At 40.1% G+C, this 19,255-nt stretch overlaps 1 protein-coding gene across 2 annotated transcripts in view; it reads right to left on the reverse strand.

Annotated features, from left to right (window-relative positions):
* Window positions 1–850: 850 nt before the first annotated feature.
* LOC145469680 (spectrin beta chain, non-erythrocytic 1-like) overlaps window positions 851–19,255 on the reverse strand; it is a 33,389-nt gene continuing 14,984 nt past the window's right edge. For both annotated transcript variants that reach the window (XM_081453435.1, XM_081453436.1), the window contains exons 18-55: window positions 18,918–19,159; window positions 18,475–18,792; window positions 18,235–18,350; window positions 17,966–18,092; window positions 17,447–17,539; window positions 17,197–17,315; window positions 17,002–17,098; window positions 16,296–16,430; window positions 15,768–15,818; window positions 15,495–15,566; window positions 14,972–15,051; window positions 14,469–14,562; window positions 13,687–13,878; window positions 13,061–13,138; window positions 12,405–12,577; window positions 11,949–12,039; window positions 11,286–11,432; window positions 10,622–10,885; window positions 10,060–10,190; window positions 9,766–9,862; window positions 9,453–9,542; window positions 8,953–9,153; window positions 8,103–8,311; window positions 7,516–7,720; window positions 7,211–7,405; window positions 6,906–7,085; window positions 6,426–6,670; window positions 6,083–6,221; window positions 5,738–5,822; window positions 5,503–5,594; window positions 5,197–5,301; window positions 4,588–4,830; window positions 4,158–4,185; window positions 3,712–3,802; window positions 2,974–3,049; window positions 2,709–2,800; window positions 2,329–2,371; window positions 851–1,856 (exon numbers count right to left, since the gene is read on the reverse strand). In XM_081453435.1, coding sequence (XP_081309561.1) covers window positions 1,692–1,856; window positions 2,329–2,371; window positions 2,709–2,800; window positions 2,974–3,049; window positions 3,712–3,802; window positions 4,158–4,185; window positions 4,588–4,830; window positions 5,197–5,301; window positions 5,503–5,594; window positions 5,738–5,822; window positions 6,083–6,221; window positions 6,426–6,670; window positions 6,906–7,085; window positions 7,211–7,405; window positions 7,516–7,720; window positions 8,103–8,311; window positions 8,953–9,153; window positions 9,453–9,542; window positions 9,766–9,862; window positions 10,060–10,190; window positions 10,622–10,885; window positions 11,286–11,432; window positions 11,949–12,039; window positions 12,405–12,577; window positions 13,061–13,138; window positions 13,687–13,878; window positions 14,469–14,562; window positions 14,972–15,051; window positions 15,495–15,566; window positions 15,768–15,818; window positions 16,296–16,430; window positions 17,002–17,098; window positions 17,197–17,315; window positions 17,447–17,539; window positions 17,966–18,092; window positions 18,235–18,350; window positions 18,475–18,792; window positions 18,918–19,159 — 5,201 coding nt within the window. In that variant the 3' untranslated portion in view covers window positions 851–1,691. The remainder of the gene's footprint in view (window positions 1,857–2,328; window positions 2,372–2,708; window positions 2,801–2,973; window positions 3,050–3,711; window positions 3,803–4,157; window positions 4,186–4,587; window positions 4,831–5,196; window positions 5,302–5,502; window positions 5,595–5,737; window positions 5,823–6,082; window positions 6,222–6,425; window positions 6,671–6,905; window positions 7,086–7,210; window positions 7,406–7,515; window positions 7,721–8,102; window positions 8,312–8,952; window positions 9,154–9,452; window positions 9,543–9,765; window positions 9,863–10,059; window positions 10,191–10,621; window positions 10,886–11,285; window positions 11,433–11,948; window positions 12,040–12,404; window positions 12,578–13,060; window positions 13,139–13,686; window positions 13,879–14,468; window positions 14,563–14,971; window positions 15,052–15,494; window positions 15,567–15,767; window positions 15,819–16,295; window positions 16,431–17,001; window positions 17,099–17,196; window positions 17,316–17,446; window positions 17,540–17,965; window positions 18,093–18,234; window positions 18,351–18,474; window positions 18,793–18,917; window positions 19,160–19,255) is intronic.

The following is a 19,255-nucleotide window of genomic DNA, read 5'->3' on the forward strand; positions in this document are numbered from 1 at the left end:
AAAATCCAAGTAGCATAACTTCGGTGACAGAGAGCATAATTTTCAGAAAGTAGCATAATTTTGGCATAATTTCTAAAAAATATGAGCACTGCTAAAAGCATAATAAGCTTTTTTTTCGAGCACAATCTACCAAAGCCTAGAAGAAAACTGGAAAAAAAACTACAGAATTGTCAAAAAAGTTGATTTTTGGCCAAAGCTACATGAAATTTGCGGTTGCCATGGGAACGTTTAAAATGACAGACACAATTGACAAATCAAAATTACCGCGGAAGATGAATGAACATATAGCGCCTTTTTGAGCTAGTTGTAACACATTTGGAATATTAACACAGGATACCCATTCTGGAAATGGAGTCACATCCAGCATGTTTGGAATCTATCAACACAAGATACCGATCAAAACGCAAGAGATTTTAGTGAAGAAATGATTACTTAAATGGTGGCACGAAGAAACTATTCTTACGGGATACAGAGGGTAGTTCCGAACCCCAATCACACAGCGGGATGGGACTCGCCGACCTTGCCATATAACAATGCTATTTCAACCCGAAGTCTCAAGCATTCCACTCGTCACCAAAATTTAGACTACCGGTGAGAATTCGAGGACTTCCATGGATAGACACAACATTCAGTTTTCATTTTCACCGATTTTCCAGGAGCAATTTTCAAGGACTTTTCAAGGTCTGGGCGAACAATGCGATTCACTGCAATTTCATTTCCCGTAAGGTTCCTTGTTATCTTTGGTGTTTCGTAAAAACCATCACATCGCGGTTAATGTTTTCTTAATCAGAACAAGAGATTTAGAATTCCTCCTCGTAACCCTCTTTTGAAACGGATCAAAGTCACTTCGTTTGACGTTATTTAACTTTATTTCTCACATTTTATGACCAGCTCAACGCTGATGACAATATTTTACTACACAATTTAAGGTGAATCAACAGAAAACAAACAGAAAGGAGTATAAATCAACTTTACTCTAATTGTTTCCAATGTAACCAAGATTATATCTTTGCTTATCAATTGCTTGAGAAAACACTTTTCTTAATTCATTCTTTTAGCGCAGAGAGATAATATCAAGAACAAAACGAATGGAGATTTCTTGTCTAATTAACCCTCAAGTCTTACTCGTTTTAGGGCAGGTGTAACACAAAATATAAGGACCTAAAATAAATGAAAAATACCTATAATCCAATTTCACCTTTTTCCCCCGTCTGTAGAAGACCGTATTTGACAAAACAAAGCACACCTATAAACAAGGGATTGCTTAACTAATAAACTTGGTTCTCCGGTTAACAAGCAACTAGAAAAGAATGCCTTCCCATTCTAATGACTTTGCAATTCTCTCTTTGTTCAAGCGATTTTCGATCGTCTGCAATGCATAACTGTTGATCTCTTGGACAGTAACGTGTCCATTTTTACTTTGGTCTATTGCCTCCTTCAACTGAACGGGAAACAAAATCTTCGCGCAGAATCAAACACAACTTTCTTAGTTTGTTTTGTTTGGCAAGAGAACGTTACACAATAAAACTTCACAAACAGGCTTTTCCGGTTTTAACAACATACCGTACCAGAGAACCAATGAACAATTTTTAAACACGCTCCATTACAAATGAAACTCCTAAATACTGCGATTAACTGAGTGTTTCACAGATGTTCATAATTTGTAACCTAGTGTATTTTTTAAGTGTCTTTTATTTCTTCTCCTCCTTTTCTTTCTCTAAGTTCTTGCTTCTTCGCTTGCCGAAAATCCCACTGCCGCCGCGTTTTTCTGTCTTCTTTCCAGGAGAGACGTCTTTACCAGCGGATTCTTCTCTGAAACTCTCATGAATGTGTTTAATCCAGAGGTTCATATCATCCTAAGTAAGACGGTGAGCAAATTTTAGCAAGTAGTAAGAAGTTGAGATTAAACTGCGTTACATTCTGTAGATGAAAGCCTTGTTTTTGACCATTCAAATGTACGCTATTGAGCAGCACTTTCATGTGGTGCTGTTTATTATGCTGTACAAGGTGGTTCTAACTTTTAAGTCCGTGGATGAAACCCTAGTGTGTGGCCATTCAAATGAAAGCTATTGAGCAGTACTTTCATGTGGTACTGTTTATTATGCTATACGAGGTGGTTCTAACTTTTAATTCTGCGGATGAAACCCTAGTGTGCGACCATTCAAAGCTATTGAGAAATACCTTCATTTGGTATTGTTTATTACTCTGTACAAAGTGGTTCTAACTCTTAAGTCTGGTTATGAAACCCTGGTGTGTAAGCATTCAAACGAAAGCTATTGATAAGTACTTTCATGTGGTACTCTGTAAGACCATGTACTGAATACATACCTCGTCTTTTGCTTGGAAAAGGAATTCTTGACCAGCATTTGTCCTGCAAAAAAAGACGAAATAAGCTGTAATTCAAACACCTCACGTCACTTTCACCTGCGAGAGCCTCTCTCAGCAAAATGATTCTACAGCAAGGAGAGCACAGTACTAGTGAAAATAGCCACAAATCTCATCACATTATGATTCAAAAGTGGTCCGACCTGCCTTCTAACTTTTTTGTTATGAAAATGAATTGCTGACTCACGATGAGGCGTAGATGAAATTGTAACAGCAGCAAACAAAATAGCAACAACAACAACATCAACAAACAGACAGTCAGACAGTCGGACAGTCAGACAGTCAGTCAGACAGACAGACAGACAGCCAGACAGCCAACTTACTTGAATCTAAAGACGTTCTTTCTTTTGGTGTAGTCGGTGGCTTTCTCCACAGAGCCGTCCATTGTCGGTAGTGAGTGAGCAGACTCGTGATCCTAATAAGGCAAGGTAAATACGAATTGTTATCACATGGAGGTTGTACGTAACAACTGATAACCATCATTATTTAGGATGTGAGATGGCAAAGCCCTTGACGAGCTGGTTTGTTCAACCTTGTTGTAATGATGGCCTCTCTTTCAAGGGAAATGAACTCAATGCAAGTACTCACCGCTCGGGCGGTCTTCTGATCTTTGTAGAAATGAAGTGACATTTCTTGCAGTACAACATAGAATTGTTTCCATTGCCTAAAATAATAACAATAATAATAAGAGAGAGAGAGAGAGAGAGAGATAAATAACGAATTATTATGTGCGCTTGAGGGGAAAAGGTAACACTGGATCGATTTAGGCGACAAATTTCATTTCTACGTAGAAATCGACAAATTCTAATCATAGTCTTAGAACTTTCTGTTAATTTATTCCGTGCGGAACGGCAGGGATTGCGGCGCAGTGATAAGTAACATTACAAAATAGCTCTCGTACCAAGCAAATTCGGCCTGTACTGCGTTTCATTAAGTAAACTTGCATCGTATGTCGGCTCGTGTCGGAACTCGTCGACTAATTAACAATTAGACCCGTAGCCCGCAAGGGCTACGGGTCAATAGCCCATGAGGCGAAGCCGAATGGGATATTGACCCGTGGCCCTTGAGGGCGAAGGGTCTAATTGTTTTAATATCACCCAACTAGTCGGACAGAAAAGGTAAATAATAAAGTTAGCAAATGCAAGTTGAAGAAATATTTATTTGGAAATAAAACGAAAGAAAACGTCACGCTCGATGGCGCCAATTTCGCTACTCGAGGACTATTTCTAATAGTCCCCTAGTACCGTAGCCAATCAAAATGCAGGATTTGCATTAGTCCACTAGTTGGGTGATACTAATAATCGATACATCGTCGGGTTTCGTTACCTGATTGGTGCTTTTCTGTTGGGGGCGTCCATGGTCGGTTTGCGATACAGGTAGCCTTCCATCTTGCCATCAGTCACGCTTTCGTCCGTTTCTGCTTGAAAAAAGAAAATAACTTCGTTAGTACGTCGGTCGCTTCTTGTTCGCTGATCAATGAAAGGGCAACAGACGAAGTATTCACACGAAAAAAAAACAAAAACAAAAAACAACAACAACAACAAATCAAGCATTTCGGTAAAATTACAACTACGTTTATGTTCTGGTCTGTTGGACATTTTAAGGGTCTGAATTAAGGCCAGGAAGCTCCTTTTGGGGATTGACAATTTGCCTTTATTCGCTACTATACCCGAGTACCCTCTGGGGCGTAACCTTTATTGCATTTATCGCACTATAATTAAACTTTAATATAAAACAAAGTCAGTGAGACTAAAGTGTTCCATTCTACACACCTTTCTCTTCTGGTGCAGCAGCTTCGACCTGGGGGGAAAAGAAAACAAGAAGTCAAGTCTCAACAGAGAAGTACACTTTTCATAGTTCAATCGAAACGTTATGCTTGTTGCCGAAAATCGCATTTCTCCTCGCAATACAAACAGGAGTCAAGAAGACAAGAAAAGGGAAAAAATCAATCAAAAATATAACATTCTTCCCGATTTACTAACGAATTCTCTGGTCTAGCATCACAACAACTGTGTGATTGTCAGTGAAAAGAGTAAATTAAAATAGTTCCAGCGTTAATTTTTTCCAGAGTGTTTGTGAAACAGTCGTTACCGGAAAACGTTTCAAGACTTTCTAAGATTTTAATTTAGATCATCACGCAATGAAGAGAAGCCTTGCGTGACATGGCGTGACAAACCAAATAAGGAAGGAGCAGATACTCACGCCTTCAGTTTCAACAGACACCACAGCTTCCTCTCTTTGTTTCGCTCTTTCCTCAGCCTCCCGCTCCTCTCTTCTTCTGCGAGCTTCTTCCTCTTCGCGCCTTCGGATCTCTTCTTCTTCTTGCCGGCGAATCCTCTCCAATTGTTCCTGTCTTTCCTGTTCTTCTCTCTCTTTTCTTTCTCTTTCTTCGCGTTCGCGGCGTTCTTGTTCCATCTTGCGGCGCTTTCCTTCGCGAAGCTCATACTGCAAAGGGACAAAAAGTAAGATTTCAATAACTTCCATGCCTTCCAAAGCTACATTAAAATAACATAATCCCTCGTTTTTTCGCCGAGGCTACTAAGTAACAAAAGACAGATTTTCTGTTGCTAGGATCCCTAGCTCCAAAGTCATCTTTTCCCACGAGATATTTTATGGTGCAAAGATACATACAGCAGCTATTTAGAACTCAGAAAGGCAAAATGGTAGGCTGATACTTCGTATAAGCACACACAAAACGGCACTTGTTCTTGTGATTGCAATAATTCGAAGGTTTTTCAAGCAAAGTAAGAGACCATGAAATGATGAAATGATTGAAATAACTGTACATAACAAGTAGTATTCAAACATTACCGTTGTCAGGCGCTCCAACGCAAGGAATCGTTCTTCTTGAGTGTTAACTAGTTTCTCGAAGTTTGCGTGTTTCTCCAAAAGCTGTTCGACTTCATTGAGATCGGTCTAAAAGCACAGAGAGAGAAAAACAGGAAACGTTCAATTTACATCTCAGATTAGCCAAGAGTCACTGCCTTTTAAAAGCCTTACAATTAATTCTCTCCTTCTCGATTTGGTGAGAAATAACCTGACAGTTTTTGCTTGATCCTCTAAATTTGTCGTAGAACCGAGAAAGGAAAAAAAAGGAAAAAAAAGAAAACAACTTACTCCGAGGTTCTCGTTCTTCAGGTAGGGTTCCTGTGCGATCATCCATCCTTCAGCCATGTGAGCATCACGTGCAAACTGCATGACTTCGAGGACTGTCAATCAAAGGCACACGTTCATTAGTCTCCATCGCTGATTAAACCCTATTTTTTGAACAGTCTGACAAAGGAAAAGGAAGCGGCAGAGGAAGAAAGAGGCAGGAGGGAAGGGAGTGGAAAAAGCGACGTCGTTTTCTTACCTAATTGCAGGTGTTCCCATCTCTTGTCCCACTCAAGCGACAACTCGTCTTTGTGTCTGTTCAACATGTCAAGTTTCTCATTGATCTAAAATTGACAAGAAACAAAAGTGAGGAAAATTTCATTACCTATACATACTCAACGTAAATACAGTTCCTTTTTTTCCGTGAATTTCTACTACATGTGAACTAAAAGAATTCAATAGCAAATAATTTGATTACCCACTGAAACTCGTAACATGCTATCGCAATTCACGAGTTAAAAACGATGACGCCCACTCTCGTTTGGTCATACTAAGCTTTTTCAGGTGTAAGAAAGAGGAATTTTAAGAAGTGATAATTCTTTACCTCAGGAGTAGCATAGTGATTTCTGGCGATCAGATCTTTGCCCATCTTCACGACATCGTCGAAACTGTCCTCCCGGGCGTCGATTTCTACTTTTCTGTTCTGATGTTGTTCCATCAAGACCTCGACTCCGGGTACGTCCCTTGATGCGGAAAAATTAAAAAAACAAATATTAAAACGCAAAAATCTGGTTTACGGTAAAAACAAAGTTTGGCGTTTTCCCGGCATGGATGAGCCACGATTTACGAGGTCAGCGTTTTGCCCTGGTGTAACAAGTTACAGCAGAAAAACGTCTGAGCGCTATTTAAGTTAGTTTAAAAAATCAGTCAGAAGGGTTCACACTCACTTCGCTTTCTCATAGGTTAAAATCTGCTTCAACATGTCATTCATCCACAACATCTGATCCTGAACAGCCAGTAGGAATCTGTACAAGTCGTCGGCGTCATGTAAGCGCTCAGTGCGTTGTTTTACCCGCCAATTGAGCCGCTTCCATGCGTCTTCCACCTCGTCTTCTTTGGCTTGAATTTCCCTGGCTTTGTCACCGGCGTAGGAGCCCTGGAGATGATTAGCCTCCTCTTGGACGGCGACGACCTGGTGAGAAAAAAAAAGGAATTTAAATCGGCAAAACTCCTCCAAATGGCGCAAAAATGTTGCTCAAGCACGTTACGTTTTTTTCAAGGAATAAACGAAGCCAAGGTCGTCAAAAAATGGAGGGAATATTTATGGAGCCTCGGTATCTCTGGGCGCTGTGTCACGACCACTACCAGGCCGTAAAAAGGCGGGAAAAGTCGCCAAAAGGGCGGGAAATGTAATGCACTAGTCTTACCTGGTTGCCAAGAGGGGCCAGATCTGCCTCAAATCCCTGGTGAACGACTTGCAGTTGATGTAAGCTGTTCAAATCTCGACCCAGGTCATCTGTGAGGAGGTTCTCTTTCTCTTGAATCATCGCCAGCACTTCTTTAGCATCGTAGAAGAATTTGTGCAACTCGCGGGCGGCTTCTAGCATCTAGAAAGATAAAGCACATAAACATTACTGTTTTGTGGACGATATAAAGGAGAAATGTTCCTATAAATATATCTTAGTCAGTTAGAAAAACAACAAATACAATAGCAAAAGAACGTTTCGCTAACCTTTGTCCTCGTGTCAATGAGTTCCAGTAAGTCGGCCCAGGACTGATTGATCTGATCTTTCCACTCAGCTATTGTGGCCGCGTCCGAGTGGCCTGTGCCGATCAGCTGGTCACACACAGCGTTCGTTGCTGCCACGCGCTCGGAGCCAGTGTTCGTGGTGTCGCGCGCGAACTCGCGGAATTTCTCGATGAGCAACTGTGGACGGATAAACATAAAAGTAAGCAACGTTACGAGCTCCCATCTTGTCAAAACGACCCATTCACAGACAATCTAACACATAAACAAACTGAGACGTGAATATGTACCTCCACTTGAGCGAGATCTTGTCCGATGTCTTCTGATCCAGCCACAACTTCTTTCTCAGCGATCCAGTGTTCCAGATCATCGATTTCGCCTTGCAGCTGATAAAGCTTCAGTGTCTCGTCCAGCTTGCCTCTGCGCTCCTCTGCCAAGTCCTTGAGTCCTTCATACAGTTTGTCCACTTGAGCTTGGCGGATCTTAACTTGCTCGCTGTTAAGAAAAAAACAAGTCTAGTTTCATTAACAGCGATAATCTTGGCCAAAATATCAGGTTTTAGAGTTAAAGGCTGACATTTCCCCTTCACTAGAAATCTCTGGTCTCCTACTACACAACTTCAAACTATTTCAAATTTGAAAAAACTTATGTGACAACGAGCGAATCTCTAAAAACACTTCGGCCCGAATTTACCCAAGACTGACACAACTCAATGACCCCGGCCAGGGCTCGAACCCGGACCGCTTGATCCTGAGTCCGGCGCACTAACCATGAGGCCAGCGCCCTTCCCATAAGCAAGAAGCTCCTTTAAGACACTCCTCAGCGGAATTCTAACATGAATCGATTCTTCTACGGGGAGGGGTGAGTTAAGCTGTACCCTTCTGGGTGTCCGCTGTCCACCAGTGCTTTAGCCGTGTCGCCCAGTTCGTTAACTGTCTCGGAATAATCAGCAATGGCTGCCTCCAGTGTTTCGTGCTTCTTGAGCATGGCGCTGGCGCTCGCCTCATCCTTTCCTCGCTCGTCACCCATCATGTTCAGTTCTTGTTCGCTCATCCACGACTCAGCCTCTGACGCATCGTAGTAGTACTAAAAGAGATAAAGAAATTTATTCTCTTAAGTGGTTGGTATACAATCCTTTTAAAGGTAGTTTTAAGAATCTGAAGGTGCATCAACAAGATATCCCAGGAATTTGTACTGAAACTTTTGAACGTTTTTTGATCAATCTTCCACAATGATCTTGTTACAACAAAATATAGGGGAATGACAGATCTGTACATCTACTACGGTTCGGGACATACCCTCGCTTACCACCTATTTTAGTTTTTTGAATTACCACCAAAAAAAAAAGATTTTGACACGAATCTGAAGGGATTTTCTCAAATTGATAATGGCGTATTAACAAAGGGAAATTCGCGCCTTAAAGAGGTATAGACTCGTAATGATTTAAATGTGAATTTGTTTCTTCTCTGAAACCGTTTTAAAGTTAAAAGAAAACTGACAGCCACGCATGAAATGAAAGTTTCTGACCATACCGAAACCGTCGGTAACAATCGAACAACAAAACAAGTCAACTAGCCAAAATTGTTCGAGTGTACTTGTGTGCAAGGCTTTTCAACAGGACCTACTAAGACAAGTCTTTTTATCAAAGGATGTCCTTCATAAATTGTTAACGTTTCTACGAAATCTATATAACGTCAAAATGCACGTGATTGAAAAACTAGTCTTACCTGTTTAGCCTGGAGTGACAAGTCCAGTTGAGCTTTGTAGTCGTCTGCGAGTTTTTTGAGATTACCATACTTCTCTTGCAGGTCCTGGGTTCTCTCGGCCACTTGGTCAGCTTCTGGATGTTCAGAATCGACGAGTTCTTGTCCGCGTTTGCAGATGGAGTCTTTGTGAGCTTCGTGGATTTCAATTTCGGCACACAAAGTCTGTTAAGGCAAGCGAAATTACTAGATAAGTCAGGCCATAAATGTTTTATTTCACGGCACCGCAATCCATCGTAACTCACGTCCAAGTCATCAGTGTTATTACTAACTGTAGACCGCTATTATTGCGAGCATTTTGTTTCTCGGTTACCGTCACCTGACGATAATCTACGACGAAACTGATCACAGAAATCAGCTTATCGCTACAGGCAAAAACAGAGTTACAAACTAGTCAGAACTTGACAAAAAATTTAATTTCTCTTTACACTAGCATAGAAAACTTAAGCGCCACTATACATTACCTGGAGCTTCTTCTGTAATTTCTGCACTTCAAATAAGTTGTTTCCATAGTTTGTCGATTGCAGCAGGGGCTCCTTCTCTTTGATCCAGGCCTTAAAAGGAATAGTAATCACAGCTAATTAGCATCAGATCAAACTTGCCTCGCTTCCTTTGCGAAGGTTAATCTCTACATTATAAGGTCCTCGCAATTTGACACTAATCCAACGCACACAAGGCAACGTTAGGGTAAGGAAAAATACAGGGACAGTTTACTCATTCTAACATGCCACACTCCTATGCCTGTATTTCATACAAGCAAAGTCTAAACGTCCTCACCTCTTCATCGTCCACATCTCTGTTGAACTGGAAGAAGCCAAGAGTGCGCTCTAGCTCCACGCCCTTCTCGGACAATGGGGCAGCCATAGCATCGACCCTACAAAAAAAAAGCAAACAAGTGGTAAGACAATCCGGTTGGTTGTTGCTTGGGTTTGAATTTTTCCCGCGAAAATATCCACCAATCAGAGGAACTGCACGCATCACTACATAGCCTCACATCAGGAAGGAATGTTTCGGTTCGTGACGAGATCGCGCGGCGCTTGTTCAACACTAAAAAAAGAAATTCTGACAAACCTTTCCTCCATGACAATGCGAGTTTCTTCCACAGCATTTGGATCAAAATGACCGGCATCAACCAGGTCTTGAGCTTGGCTGTTCAATTCCTGCATACGCTGTCGCCTTGCCAAGATCTCTTTTTCCATCATCTGAAAATTAAAAAATAATAATTAGTGTTGCATCTCTAGAGTTCCTCGAATGTGGAGTGTAACTGAACCTCAACTAAATTTAACATTGCAAGTATTCAAGCTGCTATCTTTTTAGATTGTAAAGCTTCCGCTAAAGTGCACGTTGGCTACGTAACTGTACCGAAAGCAGATATTCAATTTGCGGCACTATGAGCCACTGCGACACCAAAATAAGCACACGTAGTCGGCGCTAAAGGCGGGAAAAGGCACGTGATCAAATGGTGATTGGTTCTTGTTTTGCATCTGATTGGCCGAGAGTGCCGCGAGAATTCTAAACCAATCACTGAGCACAGTTAAGCAAAACGAAAACAACTCCAGATAACTTTGACAAGTTTTATCTTTAAGTAGCCGCAAAACAAAACCTTATATTTTTCACTTTTTTCAAACGATACCTTATGTTTCTGGTATAGTCTTGTGGCTGTTGTCAAGTCAGTCGCCTTCTCGTGAGTAACTACAGTTTGCTCAACCTCCGCGAACCATTGCTGGATGTTTTGGACGCCAGTGTTGAATTCCTCTTGTTTCTGTGCATCTCCTAGCTTGGTTCCCTTCTGCTTGGAAGCATCAGCCAACTCTTGCCACTTAATATTCAGTTTCTCCAAACGTTCATCGATTTCTGGTCTGTTTTCTGGTTTCTCATCGGCGATGTTGTTTCCCGTCTGTAAGAATGTAGAACACAGAACAATTCTGGTCAGAGTGCAAGGAGGACATCAGTTACTATGACTGGATTTAAATCCGTCACAGAGCTTAAACATCCTAGCTTGATACATCAGTCATCCCCCACCCCGTCAACCTAATCCCGGCAATTAGCCCCGGGGCGGGAGGCGACTGACATTTCAGACTACCAAACATCCATGCTACATTTTCTGGGTATCCAAAATGCCAAATCTTTACACCTAAGAGGATTTCTTTGAAACATTTTAATTTCATTGAAGCTTCCAGTGGATCATAAGAAACTCAACTTCTAATGGAGCCTTTCTGTATCAAGACCTCAAATATATAAGGTGGGAATTTTTGCTCTAGCATGCAATGTTTTATGATACGCTTTGGTCTACGAACCTCGCAGATGTCATCAAGTCGTTCTTTGTTAGCCTGGATTTCAGCTTCAAACGTTCGGTGCTTCATGACTTTTCCCTGAATGTTGCTCAGGTCTCTGTAAGTCTCTTCTGATGCGATTAATAACCGCTCATTCAGCCAGTCGTACATCTAACAGACAAGAAAAACACACACAAGAAGACATTGCCATCAACGATTCCACTAAGACATTATTACAAGAGACTTCAACCCATTTTACAGTTTTCTGCTTTTGTGATCAGGCCTTCAAGCAGAAGCGAGACTAGAATTGAGTTTGTTGTCATAAAAACCTTGCCATTTTTTCTATTGCAAACTGATTATCCTATTTTCTTGTCTCCATCTTCACAAGGTCAACCCAAATCTCGCTTTCATGCAGAGGTTCGGTTACATTTCACACAACTGTAAAATGGCCTATTTTTCTAGCAACTTGAAATTTCCTAGTGTAACTCGCCCTTAAACGTAACGTTCGGTGAAACACGATTGCATGAGATTTGCAATAGTTCCTTGTGTAACTGCGTGTTATGGTGCTTAGCTGCTAGTCTGAGTCATGAAGCTTATAAGAATGTAAAGATTCTTAGATCGAACTCAATTTTTAATGATTTTCTCCTGTGAGATATGTCTGCTGTGGTGTGAATCAAAAATACTCACATCTTCAGCATCTTGGATAAACTGTTGTAACTCCAAAGCATCTCTCAGCCTCCTCAGTGCGGCCGCCATCTTCTCGTGATTGGCATTTCTCCTGTAAAAATAACAAGCTCTAGGTTAGGACTTTCGAATCCGCGCTGTTATTGCTATGGGAGGAGAGTTTCCCCCCATCACTGTCAAATGTGAGGTTTATACAGTCTTTAAAGGAACTCAGTCACGGTATTTTAGCCTCGTACGAAGTAACTTTTGAATTGTAGAAAACCTCAAAATAGTAGTTTACTAAGATAGGAAAACAACAGAGAGACAATAATAAAACATAAAGTAACAAGGATGGTTAAGGATGGAGAAGATTGACACGGATTACCAACGATGAACTTGGAAAATGTAGGCTAAACTTTTCAAGTTGCGTAAACCGTGACGTAGCTCCTCTAACTAAAGAAGAAAGACTTTGCTGCTTGCCTTTCATCAATGCTGCGAGCTTTCTCAGTGATCTTGTCTGAGGCGTAGTGATTTTCATCGTTCAAGCGTTCAGCAAACTGCATCATTTGATTGATCTTGTCGTCATTGGTGTTCATGCGCTTCTCGAATTCTTCATGCTTCTTAATCAGTTCCTTCACGGCTTCTACGGTGGCCTTTGGAGCAAGAGTAAGGAACATACGTTTACACCACACTTTACAGACACCTCGACTACGGATAGTGGTTCTGGTGCCTACAATCACGAACAAATGTCTTGGGACACATTTGCACATTTGGCGCTTTTGGACACACGTCAAACAAACAGTCGCGCTCGAATACAACTTCACTTGCCCAACTCCTCTTCCCACCCCACCTGCAATGTTGTTTCTCCTGAGTTTCAACATTGTATTGGTTGGGGGAGGGGTAGGGAGAGGGGAAGAGGGAGGGGGAGGGGGAGGGGAAGGAGAGGGGGAAACAGCATCGCATTTTCAAAAGATAGCGGTGCTTTTTCAAACTTCAGTTGTAAAACACAGTTGGCTGCATTACATCAGTGTCCCAAGGACTTTTTTCACAATTGTGACTAATATGTTTTCCCTTGAATGAATTCGTGTCGTATCTCTCTGGTTTTATCCGTATAAACAGAACTTGGTTGTACTTACTCCACTTTCTTCCTTGGACAGGAACAATTCCTGTTGGCCAAGAATGGCTTCACATTGTTTGGAGTCTCGGATGAACAGCTACAAGAAAGACAAGAATACAATTACTGTCTGTCAATGAACTCATTTCACCTGGCTGTATCACTTACAAACGACTTCGCATAACGCAGAATTCTTGACACGTTTTTTTTGGAAAACAAGTGCGTGAATTTAAACCAATTTGTAGGCAATACGACGTTACAGAGATATAAATCATGTTGTTTAGGACCTTAAAGGAGTTACCTCACGGTTTGCACTGCACATCTTCAAAGGTTTAACCAAAATTTTAAACTTCGTCATTAATTTTGTAATCCGTGTTAATCTTCTCCATCTTTGACAATCCTTGTTCCTTTATGGTTTAATATTATGTCTTTGGTGTTTTTCTATCTTAGTAAATTATTATTTTCAGGTTTCCTTCAATTAAAAGGTACTTTTGTACGTGGCCAAAATAACTCAAAATACCGTGACTGAACTCCCTTAAATAATGAAACCGAGGGTTTGTAATTACATGTATCATCTGCGAATATTGCGAACAAGAAAAATCCTTCTACGTTTGTCTTCAACGTTTGCTTGTTTGCTGTTTTCTTTACCTGATGGTTCAAAGCCTGAATGAGCATTTTCTTTCTGTTTTCCCACAGGATGTGCACATCATTCCAGCCGGTCTCCAGGTTATCAAGCTGTTCTTTGAGTGATTGTTGCTGGAGGTCAGATTCGTCTTGAATCCACTTGGGTCCGCTTTCCATCAGCTGCTTGAAGTCTGGCTCGCGGCTGTCAATCTCATCCTGTGATTGAAAAGAGGTATGCAACGTTACACACAAACTCAAGTTAATTCATCCTGCAAGCTTAATTAGCTTTTCTTGTTCTAAGGGGGGATTTTTCTTTAAAAAGGTTTTATTCTTCGGAGTAGACGAAACATATTCAATTCTACTAGCTACGACTTAAAACGTTGTTTCAACATTATTGAAGGTTTATATTCACGAATTTAGCCACAGTGATTCATCTGTATCTTGCCCTATTCTAGCCAGTTAATTTTCATGTTGTAGTCTCTGGTTTACTACGATTACTTCTTGTTTTTCTGCCCCAGTAAACTAACATATTAAGGTTTATAAGGTTGTGGGAAACCAAATGTTCACGCAAAACATATTTCGGATGTAACTTAATCCAACGAAAACTGCTTATGATGAATGACGCAACGTTTTCTTTGAACTGTAACTCAGATTTATACAAAGCAAAAAAATATTTCAAACACGTTAAGATGTGGTTGCTTTACTGCTTTACTTCGGACAAGTTGGACGGCATTTTCAAAGAAAAAAATTGTAATACTTAGATCTTATTATTTTTCTCCACAGCTAATACATCATTTGTACTATACCTTGAGATCTTCAAGTTCTTTCAACATCTTCTCTGCGTCAATGAGCGACACTGGCATCTCCTCGGAGGCAACTTCATTCTGAGTGTTGTTCAACCTGGAATGCGACAATCAGAATTACGAAAAAAATTCTTGCTGTTTGTTTTCGGGCAAAAAAATAATCTGAGGAATTTTTCTTTGAAAGACAATTTTTAAAGTCTTTCGAGCCTGCGCAATTTTGCGTTAATTGTGAAAAATAGTTGAACCTCTTTGATGCAGACACTCAAAAGGAGAGTTGAGTACCAGTAATATAGAAGACTCTAATATAGATATAGCAATTATGTGAATTCCAGATAATGTTTCTTGGGCACCAAGTGAACTCTCCAAGTTAACTGTCCGTAGTATAGAGTTGTTCGTATTATGGAAGTTTTTGTAACTAGAGGCTCGACCGTTCATGTGCTTTCAAGACTCTTGAGGGCCTGTAAATGTGTTCAATAAATGTAATTGCCATTTTTGGAAGTGCTCACCATATTTGGAAGTTGTCCAGATCAATGACAAAGCGTTGTAGTTCTCCAGATTCCGCAAGAGCATCATCTCGCTGCTTCACCTGTTAAAAGACACACACGTCAGCTGGTCAGTCTGGGCTTGACACTAAATATTATTTGACTGTCAGTTGATGTATATAGCTCTGCAGTGTGATCCAACAATATTGTAAAAGAACAGACTTGTGTGTTAACCAATCTGGGCAGGAGGCTGACCAGATGGTTTTGGCACCAAAAAACTCTGGAAACTAACTTGCAACTTCTGTGTTGCAAAACTAGTAGGCCAGTGGTGAGATTGACGTTTTGAACCTGAAGCATTGTGATGCCCAGACCACTTTGCTACATTGCCTCTTACATGACTTAGATATTTCAGCAACAATAGTCTAAACAGAAAACTTATGCTATGATGAATAAACAGTCCTGATTAATTCCCGTATGCCGAAAATCGTTTGGCTATACTGATTAAGTGTTCTGTTGTCAGAATGGAAAAAAAAAAAATTCAACTCACATTGTCTTTAAGGTCAACCCAGGCACTGCTAACAACAGTCATTTTGTCTCTGATGATGGGCTCCTCTGGTTCCTACGGATACAACACAAAAGAAGAAGATTAAATACAGGACAAAAACACATTGTATTTAGTTTGATCAGTGATTCATCGTACATTGTTGTAATTGCTCGATGCAGATACAGGGTACAATCCCTACTCCATTTTAAATGTTGAGATCTCTCTTTATTTTCTCAACAATCTAAATTGTATTTTATACAGTTATTTCTGTCTTACCCCTTGGTATTCAGAGCAAAGGACTTCAGAATCACTCTCTAACTTTGTGACCTATGGAAGCAAAGCAGGACAACTAAACCAAAAGAAACTTTTTCAGAGCTGTTTACACTTTTGTCGCATTATTACTGCCATTTAATTAGTTGTACAGTAAACAACAACAACAAAAAAAACAACATGTCGTAATGAGCTACATTAGGGCCAGGATTTGTACAAAGTCAAGTTGAGCCAATTAATTAGTTTTTTTGTGTGTGTGTGCTTGCTTCTCTTAACTTCTAACAAGGAATTACTTACAGATCTTTGGCTATGTTTAGTCTTTCTTAATTGGAGTCCAATTGATCAATTGCCATTTTCTCCTGATAATGGCATTGCATAATCAAACATACATGTAATGAGAATCAAGTAAATGATCCCAAAAGAAGTAATAGAATTGTTGTGATTTTCAAATAAATCTCCCAACTAGTTCTACAAGAAATGCAAGAAGAATAGTTAGGAGGCTTTGTCTGCTTACATACATGTAAGAAGGTTTACCTTGTCTTCCAGAGGTCCCAAGTCTCTCTGGATGCTGTTGAGACGTCGTTGCAAGATCATGACAGTAGCAAGGTCCTTCATGTTGGTGACCTCCTCAACGCTAAGCAGAAGACTTGATTTCTCTGTAATCCATAACTAAACACAGCGAAGAAAACACAAGAAAAGAGGTCCATCATTCAATAACTTTGCTACAGTCAAACCCCTTTAGTATGAACACCATAGAGGTGAAGCTTAACGTCCATATGGTACAGCTAAAGATTATAACTCATTCTGGTTTCTCTGGGACCACGTGATCTACATGTACTTGTCCCTCACATAAAAATGTCCACAGTATGGAAAGGTCTCCTAAGAGGAGTTCTACTTTAGTTCAGAAATCAAACCATTGTAAATTTACTATTCAACTATCCAGACTTAATGATTAAATCAAATTTTTCTTTAATTTATAACTTTCCATGCCTAACAGATGGGTTTTAGGATGTCAGACCAATCATTCTACCAGTGGGAAGCAGTGAATATAAAGAACTACAGTAATTATAAATTGCAATCACTACATAATGACGTATTAATTTTGTGTACCGGTATTCATCTTTTTTTTCCATGAAAGGAATAGAACAAACATATCACTTCCTCATTGAGAAGTTGCGAAACCTTTTCTTAGCATTTTACATCAATTTTATGCAAGTTTACTTTTGTGAAAGATGCATACCTTGGTCTCAGTAATATCAGCATGGAATTGCTGAAGCCTGAGTGCTTTGTCTAGTTTGGCCTTCTTGATATCGGCAGCATTTCGAAGATTTGCCCACCTGGTATACAGAAGTCAAATATCCTTCATGAGCACGATATTTCTTGTGACTGTATAATACATTGTCAAAGAAGAAGAAGCACATTTAACACAACTTACTTTGTGTTGAGTCCATCAATAGTGTCTTTGATCTCATCAGAATTGATGTGCCCTTTCTCAATGAGCTGGCCTCCAAGATCGTTAACAACTCCGACACGCTTCTCATTAGCATTCAACTCCTGCAAAGAACATACAACTCTTGGTTATAAAATCAGTCACATTAATCTTAAACCAAATAAAATTTGCCAAAAATTAAAACAAAAAAGTTCCTTGACAATCAGAGAAGAATTTCACAGAGGTTGGTACATACTTGTTGGAAGCCTTCAAATCTGTTGTCAATAACTTGGCATTCTTCCAAATCCATGCTTTTGTCGACAGTTAGGGCTGCTTCAAGTCTATCCTCCTACAAATGCAAAAATACGAAAACTTTAAACATGTATGCTTTGGAAAATATATAGCAGATATATACAAAAAAATCAGTGATCAACAGAGGTCCGGGAAAGGCAGAGATCTGTATGACAGATAGCAGACATACATCGGTTAAGTTTTTTGGGTTTTGTACAACACTCAAAGTACACTTTTTGCCAAGTATTTAAAGCAAACCAGTCTAGGAAAAATGCAAACTTAGTTTTATTCACAAAACAATAATAAGGAATCAAAAGACCTTTAAAGTCCATACACTGTGTGAGACTTTTCTTTGAGAGAATGTTCACATCATTATGTACATGTATGTTGCCTACAGTAACAACTTCTTAGGTAAAAACTGTCCACTTTGTCACTACTTGGAGCAAAGTTCTTCACTTAACTTGTACACATTCATTCAACTAACCTTTTCATTTATCCAGCTATCCACAATGTATGCATCTCTGTTGAGCTGATGGAGTGAAAGGGCATCCAGAAGTTTGTGTCGGCGATTTGCTGCCTGTAACTGCAAGTTGTTGTACCGGGTGTCCACACTACAGAGGGGAACAAGGTTTACATGTATGTGGCATTAAAACTTTCAACAAATTCGGTGTTGAAAAATTAAATGACTGATTATTAAAATGGAACCTGATCCAAGGAACATTGATATAAGCACACAGACATTTCAGTACTTACTTTCTGCATCTGTCAACAACTTCAGGAGATGTCTTGTCCTCGTCACCAAGTTCGTCAACTTGGTCATGAAGACCTTTGATCACTGAAGCGTAATTTTCAATGTCTTCTTCAATGATCTGTAGGTCAGAATAAATTATGAAGGTAGATTAGCATTGAAAAAGAACAGTCAATGACAAACTGATTTCAGTTTCGGATGTGATACGTTAAGATGAATTGATGCAATCAAAGGTACACACACACCTTGTGTTTTTTCAACAATGCATCAGCACTAGCCTCATCATAACCAAGGTCATCATTGGCAACTATCCTTTCCATCATATCCAGCCATGACATGATGTCATTGTAGTCGGCAATAAACTGTTGCAGCTGCAGGTTTTCCTGGATCTTCTTCTTGCGATATCCTGCAACATCATGCAGGCTCCTCCACTTATTTTGAATGCTGAGCATGCGAGACTGAATTGTGTCTGAGGAGTAGTGTCCAGAGTCCACAAGATCCTGGCCACTTTTCATCACTGCTCTTGTGTGGGTGTCACGCTTGGCCATCTCACGTTCCACCGCCTGAGAAATTGACAAAGAAAGATTGAAAGATTAATAAACTGACAAATTCTCATAATGTATAGTACGGTAATGTATGATCACAAGTGAGGAGAATTTAGACTAAAAGGTGAAAATGCATCACAAACCTCATGCTTGTTCAGCAGCACCATGGCACTGTTAAGATCATGCCCATAGTCTGTAGACTGCAGTGAATAAGCCTTCTCTGACACCCACATTTCTTCCTCCTCCGCATCACGATAGAATGTCTGCAGCTTGTGTGACTCATCTAACCTGCCACGCCTTGTTGCAGCGAGCATCAAGAGTTCATTGTAGGCTCCTTCTAGTTCAGCTTGATGATCTCTGATCTGGTTTTCATCTGGTTTGAAACCTGTTGAAATGTTAGTGCAAATGTTAGTTAGCATTTGCTAGACAGACTTATGCTGTGTTTAGACTTGAACGGTTTACCGAGGTACCAGACTTTACA

Source organism: Orbicella franksi, chromosome 15 (assembly GCF_964199315.1).
Source record: "Orbicella franksi chromosome 15, jaOrbFran1.1, whole genome shotgun sequence".
In the NCBI taxonomy this organism is placed as follows: domain Eukaryota; kingdom Metazoa; phylum Cnidaria; class Anthozoa; order Scleractinia; family Merulinidae; genus Orbicella; species Orbicella franksi.